At 43.9% G+C, this 20,601-nt stretch overlaps 1 protein-coding gene across 3 annotated transcripts in view; it reads left to right on the forward strand.

Moving 5' to 3' along the window:
• foxp4 (forkhead box P4) overlaps nt 1–20,601 on the forward strand; it is a 95,128-nt gene that overhangs the window by 34,993 nt on the left and 39,534 nt on the right. For all 3 annotated transcript variants that reach the window (XM_051948314.1, XM_022197306.2, XM_051948313.1), the window contains exon 3: nt 16,449–16,538. In XM_051948314.1, coding sequence (XP_051804274.1) covers nt 16,449–16,538 — 90 coding nt within the window. The remainder of the gene's footprint in view (nt 1–16,448; nt 16,539–20,601) is intronic.

Raw genomic sequence — 20,601 nt, forward strand, 5'->3', positions numbered from 1 at the left:
CATATCAGTTCTTCATTAAGAGCTTTTTATTCAGCTTAGTTTGCACACTGAACTTTATGTGTTCTTCCTGATATTATTTCTCTTGAGTCATTTTTTGCCTAATAGTTTGTGGGTATATTACTGTAAATTTCAGTGGCTATACATGTTACACTGGTTACACTTTTTCATATTTTTACTCCTTTTGTTCAAAGTTACTGATTCATGACTTTTACTGCATGTATTTCATCTGCAAATGCACACATCTTACCGTAGATGACGCTCAGTGTGTCACTTAAAGTGTACTTATAATGGTATAATGTACTAGAATCATCTCTACCATGTCATTTCATTCCCACAAGACGCACACAAACACTTAAATGCATGCATGTCTCCCTGTCAGCCCTGCTCAGAATTACCAGCCTCATTCACCTCTGTGTTCCCCCAACTCGCTCCCCCACTGCCTGGGTAAGATCGGAGCGCTGTTATTTGGTTGCTCAGACACCACAACCTTTTTTTCTTTCTTTTCTTTCTTGCTCATTTTTTCTTCTTTTCCATCACTGTCATTAAAAAGACCAGCAACCTATCGACATTTATTTAAAATGTAAAGCCTTGAAAAGGTCATTTGTGTTAAATGCAAAGGAGTGTAGGTGTTTTTTTTTTTTTTCATTTTTATTATGTTGTGCGTTAAGTTTCATGCAGAGCAGGTTTCATGATAAAAAGAGAGCACGCAACAGCTGTTTCTTTTTTATTACAACTGCTACACTATTAACTAACAATACTTGTTTATCACACTGACTATTACTGTGGCATAAACCTTCATGTGAAATAGTCTTCTTTTCTTAGATTTCTTAACAAACTTTTTAGAAAAAAATCTGTTTTTTCTCTATGTATAGGTCTTTTATTTCATCCCTTATTCCATCACACTTCTTGCTTGTATGGTGTGGGTGCAGTAGTACTGGGTGGCCATAAAAGGCTGTATTTTTAGCCTGTGCCACCACCTGAATGTCTTGGCTATACCTCCTCCTCCTTCTCCTCCTCCTCTTGTGCCTTTCTCCTCTTTCTCCTCCATGCTTGAGTCTCTCACCTGAAGGTGTAGTGCAGACCAGTGTTTGTGCTTAAACACCATGCCAGTGCTCGGTGGAGCAGAAAAGACACACCGACACACTCGCACACACAGAACTCCTGACAGCGCGGTGTTGTCAGAACACAAAGCCGTCTTTTCCTTGGGCCCCTTGGGAACCTGAGAGAAATCACAGTCATCTTCAACCATCAAACCCCTAAACCGGCCTCTCTCTGTCTTCTGTGCCCCTCTCTCTCTCTTTCTCCATCTTTCTCTGGTTTATTTTCTGCTTCTGTGCGAAAGATAGATAGATAGATAGATAGATGGTCAGTGGCAAAATGAGGGAGATGGGACAACCAGTCGGAGGGAATGGAGGTAAAAGGACGGGCAAAGAGGGGTGGGGTAGTGGAGGAGGGCATTTGTGGGTTGGAAAGAAGAAATGGAGGGATGAGGGAGGGGTGTAATGCTGAGACGTGTCAGAAAAGGGCGCCTGGGCCTCCCTGTGGAATGTGGCCTGTCTGCCTCCCCAGAAAGAACAGAGCAGGAAAGAGGGAAGAGAGGGAAGAAAGCGAAGAGGGGGCGAAGACCAGTTTTTGCCCCATCATCGAGGGGAGAGATGAAGGGAGCGAGGGAGGGGAGGGAGAAACAATGAGCGGAGTGAGAGAGGAAGGAGAGGTGGAAAAGTGAGAGTGCAGTGTAGAGTGTGTGGCACTTTGTTGAGGTGCCGGGTGTGGACATGAAATGATGCATAGCAGAGGAGAAATGTAAGCAGGATAAATCCTAACAAACCTCAAAGTGTGTGTGTATGTGTGGCTGGGCGGAGGGTGCTCTGACGAGAACCAGGTGTCTTCAATTCTCTCCTTTTCTTAAAGTCTCTCCTCCCCCCCCCCCCCCCCCCCTTGTTTTTTCTTTTACAGATGTGAGTCCACACTATAAGCGCTGCCACTCCCCCTCTTCTCGTCTGTTCTCACCCATTTCTGTCTCCTCCTTTTTCTTCACCATCAATTAATCGCTTCTTGTGATCCAGCAGCTACAGTAGTAGTAGTAGCAGCAGCAGCAGCTGGTGATGATGGGAAGAGAAGAGAGGAAAGTAGGAGGGAGAGGGGAAAGAGAGCGAGATGGTGGCAAAAAGGTGCCGTTTCCTCTTGAGAGTGCCACTCATCGGTCGGCTAAACCAGCCAGAGAGGAGTTTTTCCCTTCCTCTTCACTGTCTTTCTCTCTCTCTCTGCCTTAACTCACTCTTACAAGCAAATAGAAAGTGAGAGGCAGACTGGGGCAGTGGTCTGCCGTCTCCAGGGGTTTAAAAGGAACATTGGTGGAGAAAAAGGCAGTATTAGAAATTGGTTTGGAGCTTCGATCCCCACTCCCATTTGTCATGTTTTATTTTTTCCTCAGTGCTTCCCTCGTTTTTTGCTCTCTCATGTGTCCACACACATACTGGCAATCTTTGTTTCTCTGCCTCACACACACACACACACACACACACACACACACACACACACACACACACACACACACACACACACACACACACACACACACACACAGAGGCAGTTACACACATGCACACAGCTCATGTGAGTTAATGAAGGGTGTAATTAAGGAGCCACAGTGATGACTGGAGATCAGGGGGAACCGATACAGATCTCAGATATACACAAACACTGATGAAAGATAGCTGTTTTGTGTGTACGCGCATGGGCGAGAGTGTGCATTCGGGTTTGATGCTGGGAGTGCTTTGCAGACAGATGTATGAGGCTGGCGTATGCGTGTGTACGTTAGCAGATGATGAAAGATGCTGGATGATTCAGATAACGTATGGCTTCCTGTTAGATTAGCTGGAGTCCGTAATTATGGCCTGTATGGATGGAGGTGGGGAGGTTTTGAGGCATAAGTGATTCTCTTGCTTTGGCTGCATGGCTTTGCTAAATTATGGGAGGTGAATGTTGGTCACTGGGACAGTTATGTCTTGTTTGACCTCCGGCTCTCCACTGAGTTCACTTTCAGGTCAGGAGTGCAGAGGAGATGGAGGTGAAGGGGTTGGCAAGAGAGGAGGAGGAGGAGGTGAAGGGAAAAGAGATTTTTTTTTTAGAGACATTTTCTTAGTTGTTACTGTGTTGGAATGCAATTAAAATGTGTTTTGTGCATCTGCGTGATAGCTTCTATCCCATGTGTGCATTTTTCTGTTTGTATGTCTTCATCCATGCGTAATCCCTGTGTGAGTGTCTGCATGTGTCCGTCCGTCCGTCGTGTGTGCCGGCCAGTAAATCAGTCCCAGGCCTCTCTCTGAGTGCTGTCACCTCCTAAAAGCTTTCCCTCGGTCTGGGACGGGCCTTCCTCTTTATGTGTGAGGTCAGTATAGTTCACAGGTCACCAGAGGTCATGCTGAGACATAGGAGGGGCAAGTAGGGTTGCCTAGCATCACAGAACACCCACTGCTGTTACCGCAGCCATACAAAGAGACCTATAGAACACCAACTTCCTCTAGGAGTCCTGAAAACACTAGCAGCTCCCTTTATCTCTCCTCTTTGACTTTTACTCCTTTTTTTCTTGCCCTGTCGATCTCTCTACATATGAATCTGTTTGTATCAATCAGTAAAGGCTTTTACGTGGTACTTCATGGTCAATTCTTAAATTAGATGCATCAAAATTGTGGGCGATTCGAGGCATTAATAGCCTTTAACGAATGCTTTTTAAAAAAAAATTGCACTTCAGACAAGTAAACAAACACACCTGCACACATAGATCACATGTGTGTCTAATGACTTTCGCATGACTCCCCCCTCCTCATATTTCTCATTCAGTGATTTTTCACACATTGAGACCTAATTCTGAGATGCTGAGATGTTGTATTTATGAGCGCCCATAAAACCTTTTTTACTACTTTTTCCAGTCAGGCCATTGAATAGTGGAGAATCCACAAAGTGAGAGTTGGAGAGCAGATTTTTGTTCTCACTGCTGATGTCCGTTCAGTTCCACTCTATGACCTCCATATGCACGTTCGTTCTCTAATAACAGAGGCACGATCAGCCATAGTTTGACACATTTCTGAAATCATAGCTGAACTATACATCATAATTTTCACTTTGACTCGACTAAAACTGTAAAATCAATTCAATAAGGTTATTTATAGTCTGAAGTACTCCACAGCAGTATGCTGCAGGACTACAAGTGTGTGGATAAAGAGTGGATGGACAGTAGACATGGTCCACCAGGCGAGATCAGCCAGCATGGACACAGTCACGGTTGGTTGAGCTAGTCAGCCAAGAGGCTCAGACAAGATACCAACAGAAGAAGACATGAAGACGTGTGTGTGTGTGTGTGTGTGTGTGTGTGTGTGTGTGTGTGTGTGTGTGTGTGTGTGTGTGTGTGTGTGTGTGTGTGTGTGTGTGTGTGTGTGTGTGTGTGTGTGTGTGTGTGTGTGTGTGTGTGTGTGTGTGTGTGTGTGTGCCGTCTCTGTTGTGGAGACTGACTTACACACACACATACCTGTGCACCTGAAGGGGTTAGGCTGGGATTGGTTGCCATGGGAGTGTTTGGAAGCACGTAGGCCCGGCTGTGCGCTCAGGTAAATAACACACACATGTACACACTCATCCATGAGCCGGGACGGACACTCCTCGTGAAGAATTCTCTGTTTTCGAAGGGTGAAAAAGTCGATTGTTGACTTTTACTCCTCAAAGGTATCACCGTGGCGACTGAGGCCTTTTTAAGAGGTCAAGGGTCACCGAGCAAAGCTGAATGACCTCATTACTATTACTGGTCAGCGACGGCAGGCTGTGACTCTTTGTGTGTGTTCACATTGGTCATAGTCCAATGCTTTCTCCATCAAATACCAGCAGCTGTAATTGGTTTTAATTGACGTGTGCTCAGATGTCCTGTTTCGGGGTTCATTAGGGACAAGATACTCATACAAGAAAGCATTAGTTTACAACCCCCCACCCATCCACACAGGTCACACAGAATCCCCCTATCCTCCGCCTGGAGTCCTCTCTACTCTGTAAGTCCTCACTCCTTCATTCCTCTGCTCCGGGCTCGCTGGACTAGATGGACACAGAGAGGGGAACAAGAGAATGTAAAGAGTAAAGACAAAATGTGCAACGCTTGCAAGGCTGCTAGGCAAGCAGTTACCCTGGAAACAGTTGAGAGCCCGGGATGCACACAATGAACATGCACATATACACACCACACACACAAAAGCTGCAGAGGCCTAAAGTGTTGCTAATTAGCTAGTCTGCGCTGGTTCTTTGTGTGAGCCATTTTAAAGGAGAGATTAGAGTCAACAGGGAGGAGGAGAGGAATGTAGCTCTTCTCTTTCTCTTGTTTGCCTTCTTCTTGAGCTCAGGAACCGTGCATGGCGGCCTTTTTTTCACCTGATAGGCAGAATGCATTTGTGGTCTTGTTAGGCGGGTTTTCCGTAACTAAAAACATAGGAAAATTAAGTACAGCAGTGAATATAGTGAAGCTTCGTTTGAACTTGAGTAAAGAAGCATTTTGAATTATGAAAACTCAAGTAAGTAGTTAAAACTTATATAAACAAGTTACAACTTCTGTATTACCAGCCAACTTTTATTTTTTTTTTAGATTCATGTATAGGAAAAAAAACTACCTACTGTACACTTAACTGACCATTTTCACCGCTTTACAAAAAATCTTCAGACAAGAAGACCTCCATTTTAATGTTTTTATCTGAATCAATTTCTGCAAGAGAAAATGAAGGTGAAAATTTCAACTAGGTGCTGGCTGAACCATACAACTATTTAGTTTGTGCAAAATGTAGTCAATGAATTTACTTTGTTTCTTTACTTTCAGATAAGTGGCTGTCAGACAACCCCTTTTAACAAATTCTTTTGTGAGAGAAAATTTCATTTATCTCAGGAAATTATCCAAATCAACAAAAATAAGACCTTGTCAAGAAAAAGAAAACAAATGGAGGGTTGTACAGGCTTTTGCATTGTTGTACATATGGCCCTGTACATCTGGATGCACTGACCTCTTAACTAAATCATATAGTCCAGCACATGCACACACACTTCCCCATTTCCCTTTTTAGAGCACACCCCACCCCTGCTTCTCATTTGGGGAAGTTAAAGATTTTGTGCTTGTTTAGAAGTTGAACTTCTTGTACAGCAGCCACCCTTTGTTGTGCCTGCCCACTTCCGGTGTTTGTGTATGTGTGTGTGTGCGGTAAGGGTGGGTGTGAGGGTGTGTCTATCTCCATCTCCAAAGCCACAACCAGGTGTAAAAACCCTCTGAACCAAAAACATGAAAGAGTTTTATTTCCATCGAAGCGGGCAGGCCGGCTAATACTTTTACAGGCCACTGACTAGGAACGTGTTTTTCTGTTTAACCAATATGCGTCTGAGTGTGTGCATTTGTCTTCGTGTGGGTATGTGTTTGTGTATGCATGTGCACATGGCAGACAGTCTCTGTTTGTGTATGTATGTGTTTTCCCTCTGTCTCCTAAGCTGAGTCTTGGCAGTGTCTTGCATGTGTTATTAGTTTGCTTTTTTTTGTGCTTTTTTTGGTTATTAATAATAAGAGTTAAACGGTTTCCATATGTGAGGCCTGGTTGCCAGGCTAGTGCTATCCTCATCATGGGCTGGCCTCGCACAGTCTCCCCTCTCACAAGTTACTCTTGTTAGGCTGGAGAAATAGCTTAAGCTCTGGAGGTCACCCAACTTAGACCCAACACCTATGTGGCCTTGTCTTCCCAGGAGCATGACCAAACTACTTAACTGTCCTACCTTATACAGGATGAGGGCTAAATATTACAAAGTACACTGTCGATCTGCTATGTGTATGTGTGTGTGTGTGTGTGTGTGTGTTTTCCTCTATGGGCTGGGTCTGTCTGGAGTGAGACCTTCCTCTCCTGCCAAACGAGCTGTGTTGAAAACCGCAGGGAAACTGCATATGTGTATATAATGTATGACGTGTATTTGTGTGTGTGTGTGTGTGTGTGTGTGTGTGTGTGTGTGTGTAAGGAAACTGCTGTAGAGCTATTTGCCATCAATTAGCCGCCTGGACTGAGATGAGGCCTGCAGTACAGACGGAGCTGCTTTTATATTCTCAGGAAGGGAGTTCCTCTTTCTTTCTGCCCCTGCTCACCTCATCATTATCTTTAATTGTCTATTTTTTGATGCCCTTTCCCTTCACTTAACAGAAAAAAGCTGAAAACATCTACTTAGGAAGCTGGTTGTTTTTTTTTTTCCTACTTGTGAATTCAAGATGTGTGTGGATGATGATGAATTGTGTCATGATATAAAGCAGTCATGGGTATTCAGTCAGCTCCTTTTTATGACCATTCGTATACCCCTGTGAATCAATAGAAACATTAGATGAGTGCAGGGACATAGTTGAAGGGGAGAGGTTTTCTCGTTCCACAAAACAGTTTTGAACTGAAGAGAACCATCTGGAAAGCGGCACGGTCCCCGGAGTTTAGAACAGGTCCCTTTTGTGAAAAATAGTATGTGAAAAAAAAAAAATCTAAAATCAGCCAGGGTTTTCAAACATTACGGCATATTTTGAAGTTCTTTTGGAGTTTGTGAGTTTTTATTGCATTGGCTCTTGAATGCGGTCTTTCCTCTCTTTAATGGTCAGTCTGGGCCCAGAGAAGCTTGCTTCAGCCGTTTTAAAACCTCAGCTCTCAAACGGTGCCTTTATATTGCGGAAACATTACATTAAATAGCTGAGCAGGATTGCCGCTGGCCGGTGGTTCCGAAGGTGTCCCAGATAGCTCCAGCTCGGCGGCGTCCTAAACAGATTGAGGTATTCAGTGCCGCTTAAGCTCAGTTATATTATTGGACAACTGGTTTGAGGTCCACGTCTCTTATGAGCGAAATCAGATGACAGGAAAAAAAGCTGGTGAAAGGAGAGCGGAAAGACCTGATTAATACCAGAAAAGGAGAAGGCGTACGTGAGGAAGAGTCAGAGGAAAAGGGGTGAAGCTTTGGCAGGGGAAAGTTTATTTGTAACCCACCATGAAATTGACAGGCTTTAGAGGGCTTTGGTTCAAGCTACTCCCTCCCTCTACATATATGTGTACCCAGTGAAAACCCCTCAACTTCCCTTAATATATATATATATACGTATATACTACTCCATATTTCATTTCCTACATTGTCATATTGGCCATGAATTGACTTAATGAGCAGTACAACAAAAATATTCTTCAGACGAGTGCCCTGTAACTCAGCAGGTTGAGTGGGCAGCCCATAAACGGGGGCTATAGTCCCCGATGCAGTGGTCATGTGTTCGAGTCCGAGCCGTGGTCATTTACTGCCCGTCTTTGCCCCATTCTTCTCCACACTTTTCCCGTCTCTCACTCTCATCTGTACACTGTAATAAAGCCAAAAAGGCCAAAAAAAATAACTTTAAAATATTGCTCAGGCTTTGTTTTCTCCAGTCACTTTAAAGCCCCTGTGACTTTTTCTTCCAGCAGTTGCCGCTACCTGCTCAGCTGACTGTTTGTGCAACAGGGCGACTTACGTTTCGCCCTAACAAAATCCTGCAAATTTCCTATTAAATTTAATGCCTGCTGGAAAATATGAGCATCAGTGAAATCAGCTGCTGTAATGTTTGGTTGGAATAAAATCCTCCAGACTATGTCCTTGATGACAACAACAGTACTATGAAAACTATGAGACCGTCAATCTTTGCAGCGATTTACATCAACTGTACAAAAATGCTTAAATGTACATGCTAAAAATCTATTACACACATCCCATTAAATGCTTTACATACAAACTGAGTGCTTGCAGCTTCACCTTCATCTAGCGTTTAGCCATCACTGTAATAGTCTTTGTCTGACAGTCGAGGGGAAGGCGAGGGTCCCCTCATAAGGCCAACAGCTGCATTCACAAGACTTGGCTTCCATTGGTGGGCCTGGACAATCTATTTTAGGCCTCTGTCTAACCCATATCTGCTCGCAGAATTTACTGTGGTGAATAAGGGGTATGGGTAACAGATTTCTAGAGATGAGAGGAGAGGGGTCAGGGCACAAAAAAAAGACAGAATACTTGGAGAAATGCCAGATAAACTTTTGTGAGTTATACATTATATGGAGAGGAGACAGATCGGGTGATTATAGACGGAGTGAAATAAAGAAGGAGTGATCTGGGAAAGCAATCTGTTTTTTGTGGTGACTGACAGTGATGTATTTGATACGTGAGATTCCTCTGTGGCTGTAACCAAGCCTTCACTCACATATGCCCCAAAGTCATATTGCAATCCCACTAACTGTCACCTTTGCAGTAATCTCACTTTGTGTACAGTGTGTGGGTGTAAATACTTGACCAGTGTCTGAAGGCAGGTAAGCTGGTGCCATGCTGTGCATCATCATTCTCTTAGCAAATTTAGATGGTTTGTAAATTGCGTTACATTTCTTCAGTCTCATTTAATCTTCTCTCTGATCACGATTCCCTCTGAGTATCAGGGAAAGAGAAAAAGAATATGAGGGAGATTTAGAGCCACAAAAAGTAGTAGAGTGGCACAGAAACAGAAGAGGAGAGGGTAAATTAAAGGAAAGGGGGGGTTATTGGAGTTTGAGGGTGTTTTTGATGCCAAAGTGAGGAGAAACAGTGCACATGGATACGAAGGATCACCGGTGCGACCCAAGAGGATGGCAGCGTGGATGCAGCTTTAGCTTGGCTTTCAGCTTCAATGACAGCACTCCAGAAAGGAGATATAGAAAGAGAAAAGTGTGAATAAGAGGAAGATCCACTGCGTCTTTCTGAACCCGGTTTCTCCCACTGATCCAAAATCAGAAAGCATGCAGACCTGTAGAGAAGCGGCTGGGTGTGACGAGCTCTTTCCTGCCTCTTCACCCCGAATCTATCTATCCATTGCTCTCTCCTGGGGAAGAGGACGGATAGAGGGATGGAGGAGAGGTGCATTACGAGCCTCCCTTCCCCAAGCCGCTGAGCTCGTGAGGCAGACGGGGGGGATAGTTGTTTGGCGTTGAAGAGATCTGTTGCCTTAGACGCAGCTGAAACGTCTGAATCACTTGCTTCGTTGAGCCTAGTTTAGCTCTGTCCTGGACGGATGAAACAATGAGCTTCTCTCTCACCCTCACTTCTTTTATTTCGTGTGTGTACTCTTCTTCTCTGTCTAAGAGCGAAGAAATCTGATACCACCTGCCTCCCCCTTGCCCTTCCTAACTCTCTGCCCTCCTCCTGCTCCTTCTTATCCCCCCCTCAAGGACAGCCCACTGTCTGCCCCGGGGGCTGTTTATCTATGGGGGGGAGATGAGGAGAGGGTAGAAGGGGGGAGACGGGGTTTGTTTCGTTTCGGCCGTCAACAATGGACCTCAGTCAGTGCTGACGGATTACTCCAACATATGGTACCCACCTGTCTCTTTCTCTCTCCCTCTCCTAACGTCTCCCCTCCTCCTCCTCCCTTTCCTTTGCTATGTCTCTCTGTTTAGATTTCTTTGCTTATTCCTGCGTTCTCTCTCCCCGTGTCACCCAAACACACTGGGTGGATTAGAGGCCAGATTCATCACACACATAGACCTGTTTGCTTTAGCAACCTGAGCCAGGCACACGTATACACACACGTCTAACTTAGAAGGCCTTGCTGTGTGTTGCCTTTTTGTTTCGTGTGTGAGATTTCACTCATAATTTGACATCTCAGCCGTGGTAGATGGAGCAGAGTCCACTTTCACGTAGAGAACGGGATGCAATCTATGTACACAAACTGCTGAAAGATTGTCACACGCATGTAGTAAAATGAAATTTCTATCTGTTTCTTGTAATGGATTCTCTTACTCATCACCAAGCTTTCCTCCTTTCATTGAAACATGGTCGTCAGACCATTTTTCGAAATGTTGTTAAGAAGTGAAAGTAGCCATTTCTCTCTCTCTCTCTGTGTGTGTGTGTGTGTGTGTGTGTGTGTGTGTGTGTGTGTGTGTGTGTGTGTGTGTGTGTGTGTGTGTGTGTGTGTGTGTGTGTGTGTGTGTGACCCTGCTGAATTAAAAAATGCACTGTTATTAAAGGCTGTGTCAGAGGCGATGATTTACAGAGGGGAGCGATGACAAGTCAGAAGAACTCACACACCAAAAAAAAAAAAAATCACACACACTCACACTTGCGCACTCACACTGTGCTCTCAGGCCTCCAAGCTGAGCAGTGACCTCCTCACCCCTCCTTCCCCTTCCTCCTCCTCCTCCTCCCTCCCGCTCTCACTCTAATAAAACCTGTCTGACACCGCTGATGTGTGCATGCGTGTGTGCGTGCGTGCGCGCGCCTTTGCGTACGACCATGTGTGTGTGTGTGTGTGTGTGTGTGTGTGTGTGTGCGCACGTGTGTGCTCACCGCGGCAGCACAAAGACTCTGTTGTTGGGCCTCCCTCTTAGGCCTCCCTCATATTTTCTTTAAAGGTGCAGTGCGCCCCCAAGAATGCCACAGGGGGAGCGGGAGCGAGTTGGGGGAGTCTTGGAGGAGTTGGGGCGAGTGTGTGTGGCTGGGTGGGAGGGTGGAGGTGGAGGCGGGGGGCATGCTTTGCAATGCTATCACCCAGGTCACATAGAGAAAAGGCGAGGAGTGAGCATGAAGAGCAGGAAAGAAAGAGAAAGGTCAGAGAAGAGAAGTGCTTCTTGACAAAGCAGACATTAGGGGGTTTGGCTCTGGCTGCTGATCGCATGTGTGTGTGTAGGTGTGTATGTGTGTGTGCACCACACCTGCGCTCCATTTTCTCATGTCATTCAAAGTTGAAAGTTCAGGGTTTAATTTATTCATCCATCAAATCATGTACATTACAGTGCTCCCATCGTCAACAAATGATGATTATTATAGACGAAATTAAAAACTCATAAATAAGTGTTGTGTCTGTATTTAGCGCACATTACTTGCCATAACACAAACCACTAATGAACACATTTAGATGTAATAGTGCACAAAAAGATGAACTGGTATTGGAAAATAAAGGAAATGTTTCTCTTAGCTGAGACCACTATATTTGTTTTTTATATTGGAACACCTCAGGGTGTATGTTCGCTCTTTAACCAACCCTGGTCTTTACCAAAGGAAAAAGAAGGCTGTGTTTAAATAAGCAGCCTCTTTTTAAATTTTGCGATTACTTTATATTAAATTACATTTCTTGCAGTAACAAAAATGAAACAGACAAACAGTTTGAATGATTACCTGCAGTTTTTGCAAGACACAGGCAAAATTTTTGGATGAAAAGGCAACAGCGTAATAACAGCTTTCAAATGAACCGTAGCATGATTTTATGATCATGATGTGTTCTCGTTTTTGTTCAGAAAAATGTTCCTATTGTAACTGAAAGCAGATAAAATTAGAGGTTTGCTCAAGAGTTGTGTGTGTGATATGTTATGATGTAGATATGGAATAGATTTGATGTATATTAACAATGGAAAATACTTAGCCCGACGTTGCCTTGAATTAAAATCTCCCAGTCAGTGATGATTATATTTTCTGTGCTTATGCTGTAAAACAGCCGTCATTTGCAAGAGTTTGCCTCTTAGCTGTGCAGCACGGTTGCATAAGCCAGTTTTTAAAATAAGGACTGAATATGTGGAGAATCACATCCTCTTTTTGTAGTATTTCTTGTCTTTCAAACACACGCACACATCCGTAGATGCAGGCATAGGAGAGGAGACAGGCATCACCTCTGCTTGGTTGTAGCGTTTATGAAAGCCATAAATGGCTCTTTAATATAGTGGTAATCAGGGTGGTAATTTGGGTGGAATTGTCCCTTATTGTTGCCAGACATGCCTCCCCAACTCCTGCCAACATACACTCATACGCACGCACACACACAAACACATGCACTCACTCTTGGGCAGACAGGGTGTTCAAGGAGTAATTCACACCACATGCCAACAAACTGGGCGGTTGTGTTTTTTTTTGTGTGTGTGTGTGAATGTGTCTGTGTGCGTATGTCTGTGCCTGCTTTAATGCTGAGGTCAAACCAGTAACTGGGAGGGGGTTCCTAAGATTTTTGTCCAAGTGTTAAAATTCATATGTGTGTGTGTGCGCGTGTCCGTGTGTGCAGGCACGTACACAGGCACGTCCGTGTGTGTGTTTTAATTGCGGTCTCAGCAAAAGTAGCAAGTGTACTCGAGACAGATGGTTTTCATCACTCCGACTGCACAGAGGACTTCTCTCTCTTTTTGTCTCCGTCTAATCTCTCCTCTCTGTTTTCGTGATTAAACATTACTTAATGTACCCCAGCTTCTAATTTGACAATTCATTAAATAAGCGGCAGTGTGCGGCAAGTGTGTGCCGCGCTGCTTCATCGGGTTGCACTTTTCTGTAGTTGTGAAATGATGCAGCAGAACAGATTTCTAGCACCACATGGTTGAGTAAGAGCTTCCATGGTAAAGAACATCCCTCACTCTGGCCGTTAATTTGTGGTGTCCGCACGCGCGCACACACAGACACACAGACACACAGACACACACACACACACACACACACACACAGTTACACACAACCTCATGACGGAGGGTTAGAGAGGGGAGACAGCAGGATGCACATTTGCTTCCTCTGACTCAAAGGGGAAAGGTTCCTTAGTAAATATTGATTTATGAAAGTCCCTGTGTGTGTGTATGTGTGTGTCCGTATGTGTGTGTGTGTGTGTGTGTGCATGTGTGTGCGCTTACAGTAAGTACAAAGCAGCTCTTGTGTGTTCAGATGGGTGTTTTCTTGTTTTGTTTTCGGAGCAGTTCAAACATTCCAACAAAAATGTCTGCTCCTCGGGGACTGATTTGTCTTGTTGATAGAGCGATTCACTCTTTACCACCGCAACAGGCAACACAACAAAGGAAAGAAAGAACAATTGTTAACGCAGACACAGTTAATGCAATTAAGAGTGAGAGGGAAGGTAAGCAGGAAAAAGAAGGAATATGATGAGAAAGCAGAAGGGATAGCTGAGGTTGCAGAGTTGGAAGGATGAATCGACAACACTCAAGGGCAGAGTGAAAGAATGGAAACAGAGCTAGTGAGCGATGGTGTCACTGGTTTAGATGGACAGCGCCGGAGGGCAGACGGCAGAGAAAATGGGAAGAGGAGGAGGAATGAAGAGGTGGGTGGTGGTTAGTCACAGCTCTTCAGGGCACATCAGGCCAAACGGTTGCTTACATCACTCTGACACACACAAACACAGTTCAACAGACACACACCAAGATATGCTGACATACTTCTGCCTCAGAGGATGTGGAAAACCCACTTTGCTTTGCTCTGTCCTCCGCAAAGAGAGGAGGAGGAGGAGAAGGAAAGGGGTGTGGAAGAGGGAGTGAAACAGAGGGAAGGGCAGATAAATGAGCAGAGTTCAGTTTGGTCGACACCTACGCCCTTCAGTGTCATTGGAGGCTGTTCAACCTCGCTGCATCCATCGTCAGTGGCGTATACAGTATGTTTTCACAGCTCTCAGTCCTTCTGATCAGAATCCATCTGATATGTCAATACGCTAATGTTACCGTCCAGTATTCTTCTGTCACAGATATAGCTGTATCACCTCATGTGATGTCTGATATGATTATTTTTTGGATAGAACACGTTGCAGAAAAAATACTTGCGTGTTAATTTAAAATTGTGTCATTACATAATTTGTCCATCAGAGCTGATCCCACTTATTTGTTTACAGTGCTCTTGAGTTACTGTGTGCAGCACATGTTGCAGAGTAGCTGAGTAAATGATGGCTCGGAGTCAAGCGTTGTCTTCACAGTGCTGCTAACTGGTTTGGTGGAAAGTTATAAGACAACGACCTATGATTTTACCTTCTCAATATTATTCTAATACACAAATATAAAGAAATATTAGCTGAATTTTTCACTGGCTAAAAATCTGTCAGCATCAGTCCCAAATATCCAGAATCAGGTGCGGTCTTTAGATAATTTAAACAATTAGCAAAATACATTTTTACTCGTCCCATTACATCTAATAACACCAGACTAATTGCAGCTGTAGAATTTAGAAAATGTAGCAACTCAACTTTCCTTCTGTACTGTCAGTGGGTTTCCTCAAAAGCAGCCTTGTCTGTTGTTACAGTCACATGGTATTGACAGATGGAGGGCGAGTTATCGAGAGCTACTTTGCTACTTTGATCGTTTCCTGGCTACTACAATGTTAATTTTATTATAAAGGAAATTAATTGTCTTTTAATGTAGTTATTAAAATGAATGCTCCATTCACATTGATTCATATATTCATGATCATTTCATTTCCTCTCTTCTGTAATGATATATCTCCACTGTTCCTGCATTGGATACTGATACACAGGAGAGTGCACTTACAGAAAGGTTTTATTGTCACCAGCTGGTTGTTTTACACACAGCCACATTCAGAGCAGAGGGTTCCCAGAGGAAAGGAAAATTCAATATAAGATCTCTTCTTTGTCCAACCTATTTCTCCTAGACATAACTGAGCTCAATTTAACATCAATATAAGATTTTCACCATTTTCTCATCGCAGCCTTCCACTTTTTTAATCCCAGCTCCAATTTAAGATCATAAAATGCTCTCTTTTTTCTCTCTGTCCGCTCTGATCTTTATTTGTCTGAAATAATCAGCTCTTGAGATAACAGCAAGATCCCAAAGAGAATTTGATTGGCTTTTAAATGAGCCAGCACAATATCGGAAATTTGTCCCAGTGATCGAAATTCAAGTCTCCACTCTGTGTATTTTGTCCTGCTTTTCTTGTTCCTCTCTTGTTATTCTCAAATTGGACAGGATAATTTGTGTCGGATTGTTTTAGCAGAAGAGGGGAAACAGGTCAGAATTCAGTAATCCAAAAATAGGAGGACAACTTATTTCTGATGAGACAAAAGACTATTGTGAGGAGCAAAATTTTCCTCTGGCTTGTCAGCACAGATCAGACCTTATTATAGTTTACATACAGCCTGTCAAATGACATCAATCACGGGCCTACTCTTGAACGTCTCTAAATTGTTTTTGATACAGATGTAGGCCTTTGTATGTAGAAATATTTTGCCTGTCACTTTTACTGATGAGCATTTTCACCCTTGGCGACCCTGAAACCTCAGAGCCCCCTCCCACATTACAAAACCCAGTTTAACCCCTGGAAAGAGGAGATGGTTCGAGTTTGGAGTCAAAGAAGGTTTTGAATGAGCTGGGATGAATTCAGACACGTAGACACACAAACACACCCACACGAAAGCATGCTGTGTGCCAGGTGGACGTCTCAGGTTCAGGAAATCAGACTTGGCAAAGGGAGCGGGTATTGAGAGTTGCCAGTATGAGTTTGTCTTTCATTTGAATTGAACATTCTGATTGTATGGAGTTTGTGTTCATGTGGAACGGCACACATGGCAGCTTTAAAAAAGTCTGAAAGCGTGCTACTTGTATTAGTTGTTGTTTAATGCTGAAATACTTCGCTGTGTGACCGCGTCAGATAAACATCTGATCATCTCTATTTCTCCCTCGTAGGCGCTCCAGGCAGCCAGACAGTTCCTCCTCCAGCAGGCCTCTGGACTCAACTCCCCTGGCAGCAACGAGGTCAAACAGAGCCCTGTGCAGGTCAGAGCGCACACACTGATGCACAAACCAAGTGTTGCTTTGTCAGAATCTGTATGTTATTAAGCAGCTGGCAAGGCTGCTGCAGCATTGTTTTCACCAACCTGCCACGTCAACTACACTGAATGATATGGGCGCATACTTCTTCCCTTCCTCCCCTGTCTCTGAGCGTATCTCTCTCTCTCTCTCTCTCTCTCCCTCTTTCTTTCTGTCTGAGTGCATGTGTGTGATTGTTAGTACGTGAGTGAATGAGGCCTTTGTAGTGATTGGGTAGCGAGCTGTTTTCAGAGTTGAATTCCACAGTAAGCAGAGAGAGAGAGAGTGGGGTTAGCTGGAGTGCAGGACTCTTACCAAAAGACACTTGAGGAGCACACAGATACAGACACAGGACACATGCATTATTACTATCGGTGTATGTTGATAAATACCACACAAAGACGTTCCTTTTGGCAGCTCTTTGCGATCACATGAGATGCAGACTGCATGCACAAGTGTGATTTGTAGCTGTGTCTCATATCAATAAAGTGGAGCCATGGGTCTATTAGAGCAGCAAGCAGTCTGGCTATTGCACTGCTCTTCTCATTAGTGTACCATATGATGAACAGACAGCTGGACCATCACAATATGGGAAATAGAGATGGAAAAGAGGAAGAAAGACAGATGTGAGTCAGGAGCAGGGAAAAGGTAAAATTTGATGTGCAATGTGTGATACGAGTCAAGTGGTCATGGAAAAAATGGGAAGATGTACTCATTTTTAAGGTAAAACAGGGCACAGAATTATTTGCTAATTTGATTTAAAGCAAATTAACTGAAGCGTTTTCGTTAGTTCTTGCTGATATTTGATGTCGTGTCCTATTTTTCCAGATCAAAAAAAACAACCTTTTCACACTTTTTCAGCAGCAGCATGATTTATTTGGTAATAAACAGGAGAAAGCTGGGTATTAAGGGCGAGCAGTAAACTCCTCTTATGACAGAGCAACAAAAAAGAAATGCCAAGACCACATGAAAACACCATCAATAGAAAGTCCAAAAGTAAAGATTCTGAAGTGTCGGTCACACAGTTTAATTGCCAAGTGACCTCTGGGAAGTGCAAAAATGCCACCAAATTAATGACTGCTTATTACACAAGATGTCAAAAATGAAACAAGATTTAAAACGTGGGATCTCACAGATTACACTTTAATCAAAACCTGAATTGGAATCAGAGTCACTTTATTTACTTTGGATAAGAACTGGCAGTTGTAGAAATTAGATGGTAACTTTTAAGGAGCAAAGAGATTAAAATAAATGCTGTTTCAGTTCACATCTGTATTGTAAAAATACAGGCATAAAATGCTGCACATGTGGCATAAATTGATATTCATGCATATACAGTGTTTCAGGTGTTCACTAGTACAATGAGGCTTTCAGAATGACACACAGGGCTTAAAATCTACATGGGCGGTTGATCCATGTCTGATGTGACGTCGCTTTTGTGAACAGGGGTTTACATTAGGAACAGGAATTTAATTAAATGCTACCTTACAACTTATCACTTCCTGACTTGTCTCATGTAAAAAGAGCAAAAGAGATTGAAGCATGGGGAACTAAGAGGAGAGGGGAAGTGAAACCAAGAGTTAACATGTAATGTAAATGTGTGTGTGTCGTGTAAGAAACGCGTCTCTGTGAATGTTGACAAGCATTTTCACATGAACGGTGTCAAACGTGGGTCAAACGCGCATTCGGCCGACCTGCTTCTCACGCACATCTCTTATATGAAAGCAGTATAACCTTCCACTGCCTTCCTCTCTCTCGAACACGCTCTCCCCCTCCTCTCCTCTCTCCATCTCTGTCTTGTTTGTCTTGTTTGTTGCTGCGTGGCCTGGCTACCCTCTCTATACTCTCCAGGGCATCCATGCTACATCTCTGTTGTCTGAGCTGTCAGCTCACATGGCCCCACGCATCCTGCCAACACACACACACACACAGGCACACTCGATTTACATTTGTGTGTGTGTGTGTGTGTGTGTGTGTGTGTGTGTGTGTGTGTGTTTGCGCTTGGATTCTCACAAACACCAAAGCACAAATTAGACGCCAGTTGTTATAGCTGCGTGCTCAAGTTGTATACCAGACCTCACAATAAACCCTGCTACTAAGGTGACAGGTAGACATCTCTTAAATACTGTAATTTCCAGCAGTATGATCACCTTTAAATTGAAGCAATCATCCCGTGGCCCAGGCGAGCAAATGGTGGAGCGAGTGGAGCTAGACATTTAATCTGGTCATTTCTAAAGGTGGCAGTAAGTGACTGTACAGTGGCACGGTGGCTCACATCAGGCACAAAATGGCCGTCCTCAGGTTGGTTCCTGCTGGGCTGCTCTCACACATGCAAATGAGCCTGAGCCAATAATGAGATCTTTAGGAGCTCGATAATTAGATTTTTCCCTTCTCTCTGAGGGAGAACGGCGGAGGCAGACAGGGTGAGCGGGAAGACTTCTTTTCGTGTCTTGACTTCTCTGGAGAAGCCTTGGTCTGCGCTGACAAGCCCCCCCCCCCCCCCCCCCCAACCCCCCCCCCACCCACCCAACCCCATGCCCCCCTTCCAACGCCTTCCCCATCATATTTCTCTTCTTTTCTTTATTTATAATAGAGGGGAGGATCTGAGCGGAGAGCAAAAGAAACTCTGAGATTGTATCTGCTTTTTGATTGGTTGTTCAGAGATGGTCTCTGTGTTTGGCTGGCTGTGGGAGATGGTATCAATCCACTTTGTGTGCTTGTGCGTGTGTGTGCGTGTGTGTGTCACACTGTCATATGTCACATTCAGAAGGAACTCGACAATAGCTCAAGCCTCCAGACAGGCAATTGCAGGAAAAAAATTGATTGTGCGCAACAAAATTGCAGCTACAGTTGCTGAAAAGCGCAAAATATTTTCACAAGTGATTATTTAGTGATAGTTTAGTAATAATCAGCAGTGGAAGCATAATCTTAGAGAGAGGGAAGCAGTACTAATAATAATGATGGTTGAAAATCATATCACTTTAAATGGCAGTCTGAAATTGGAGATATATTGCACAAGTTGTTGTAATTTTTTTCCTGTCATATCAAACCCTTCTCAGTTAAAAGATCATGCAAAAGCAGCCCGTCTACCTAAACTCTAAAGAAATCTTACCCTCTGCGGAATTCGGATAATTTCGCACTTTAGATATGTGTTTATGGGAGGTGTTGGAGGTAATTGGCAACAGTTACCCTAATTGGTTGTGGCACAAGTGCTGCTGAGAGAATTGGTGGGCACACAGTTGGCAGACAGAGTGGCAATTGGCGGATTACCCAGCATGATACGTAGCATGCCTCCATGACCTGCCACACATTCTCCACAATAGGCACACTTGGCACACTCTCGTACACTGGGTGGGCACAGGCAGACACATATGCACCACTTGGCAGACACACGCCCGGCACACTTAACACACTGGCACTTGGCATGCACACATACAGATTAACGCACGTGCTTGGCTGCGGCCCATACGTATGTAATTGAATAGCGCGGTGTCCTGTTTTCATGTATTATTGAGGAGCTCGTTTAATTAGGAAAAAAATGAAAAGACTCATTAGAGATATGTTAATTAGCTTGGCTCTCTGCTCTCTGGAGAGGGCTGACACCAGCACCGTGGGATGGAGGCAGAGGAGCAGCGATGCAGGAAAAGACGGGAGGAGGAAACTGAGTCATGTCAGTCTTACAGCAGAGATTTTGTTTCTCTACTTTTAATCAGTTTCGCAATCCTCGTCGGCTGTGTTTTTCAATAAATGTTGTCCTCCTCGCAGCTTCCCTTGTTTGAATTGCTATACTGTAGGTTTGTGAAAAACGGCTAAACATAAAGATTGAGGCAGGGTTCAAAGTCTTTTAACTAACCAACAAAAGTATGTGGAAAGATGAGTGTTTAGCCCCCCAGAGTCTGCGGAGCTGAAGTAGTTCCTTCGCTCGTTCTCTTTTATTTCCTTTCAAAGTGTTTTTCCCAAAGCACTCCTTTTGTCCACTCAATGAAAGTGCTTAGTTGGCAGTTTCTCTTATTTGATGTAGAGGGAATTG

Source organism: Acanthochromis polyacanthus, chromosome 5 (genome assembly GCF_021347895.1).
Source record: "Acanthochromis polyacanthus isolate Apoly-LR-REF ecotype Palm Island chromosome 5, KAUST_Apoly_ChrSc, whole genome shotgun sequence".
Taxonomy (NCBI): domain Eukaryota; kingdom Metazoa; phylum Chordata; class Actinopteri; family Pomacentridae; genus Acanthochromis; species Acanthochromis polyacanthus.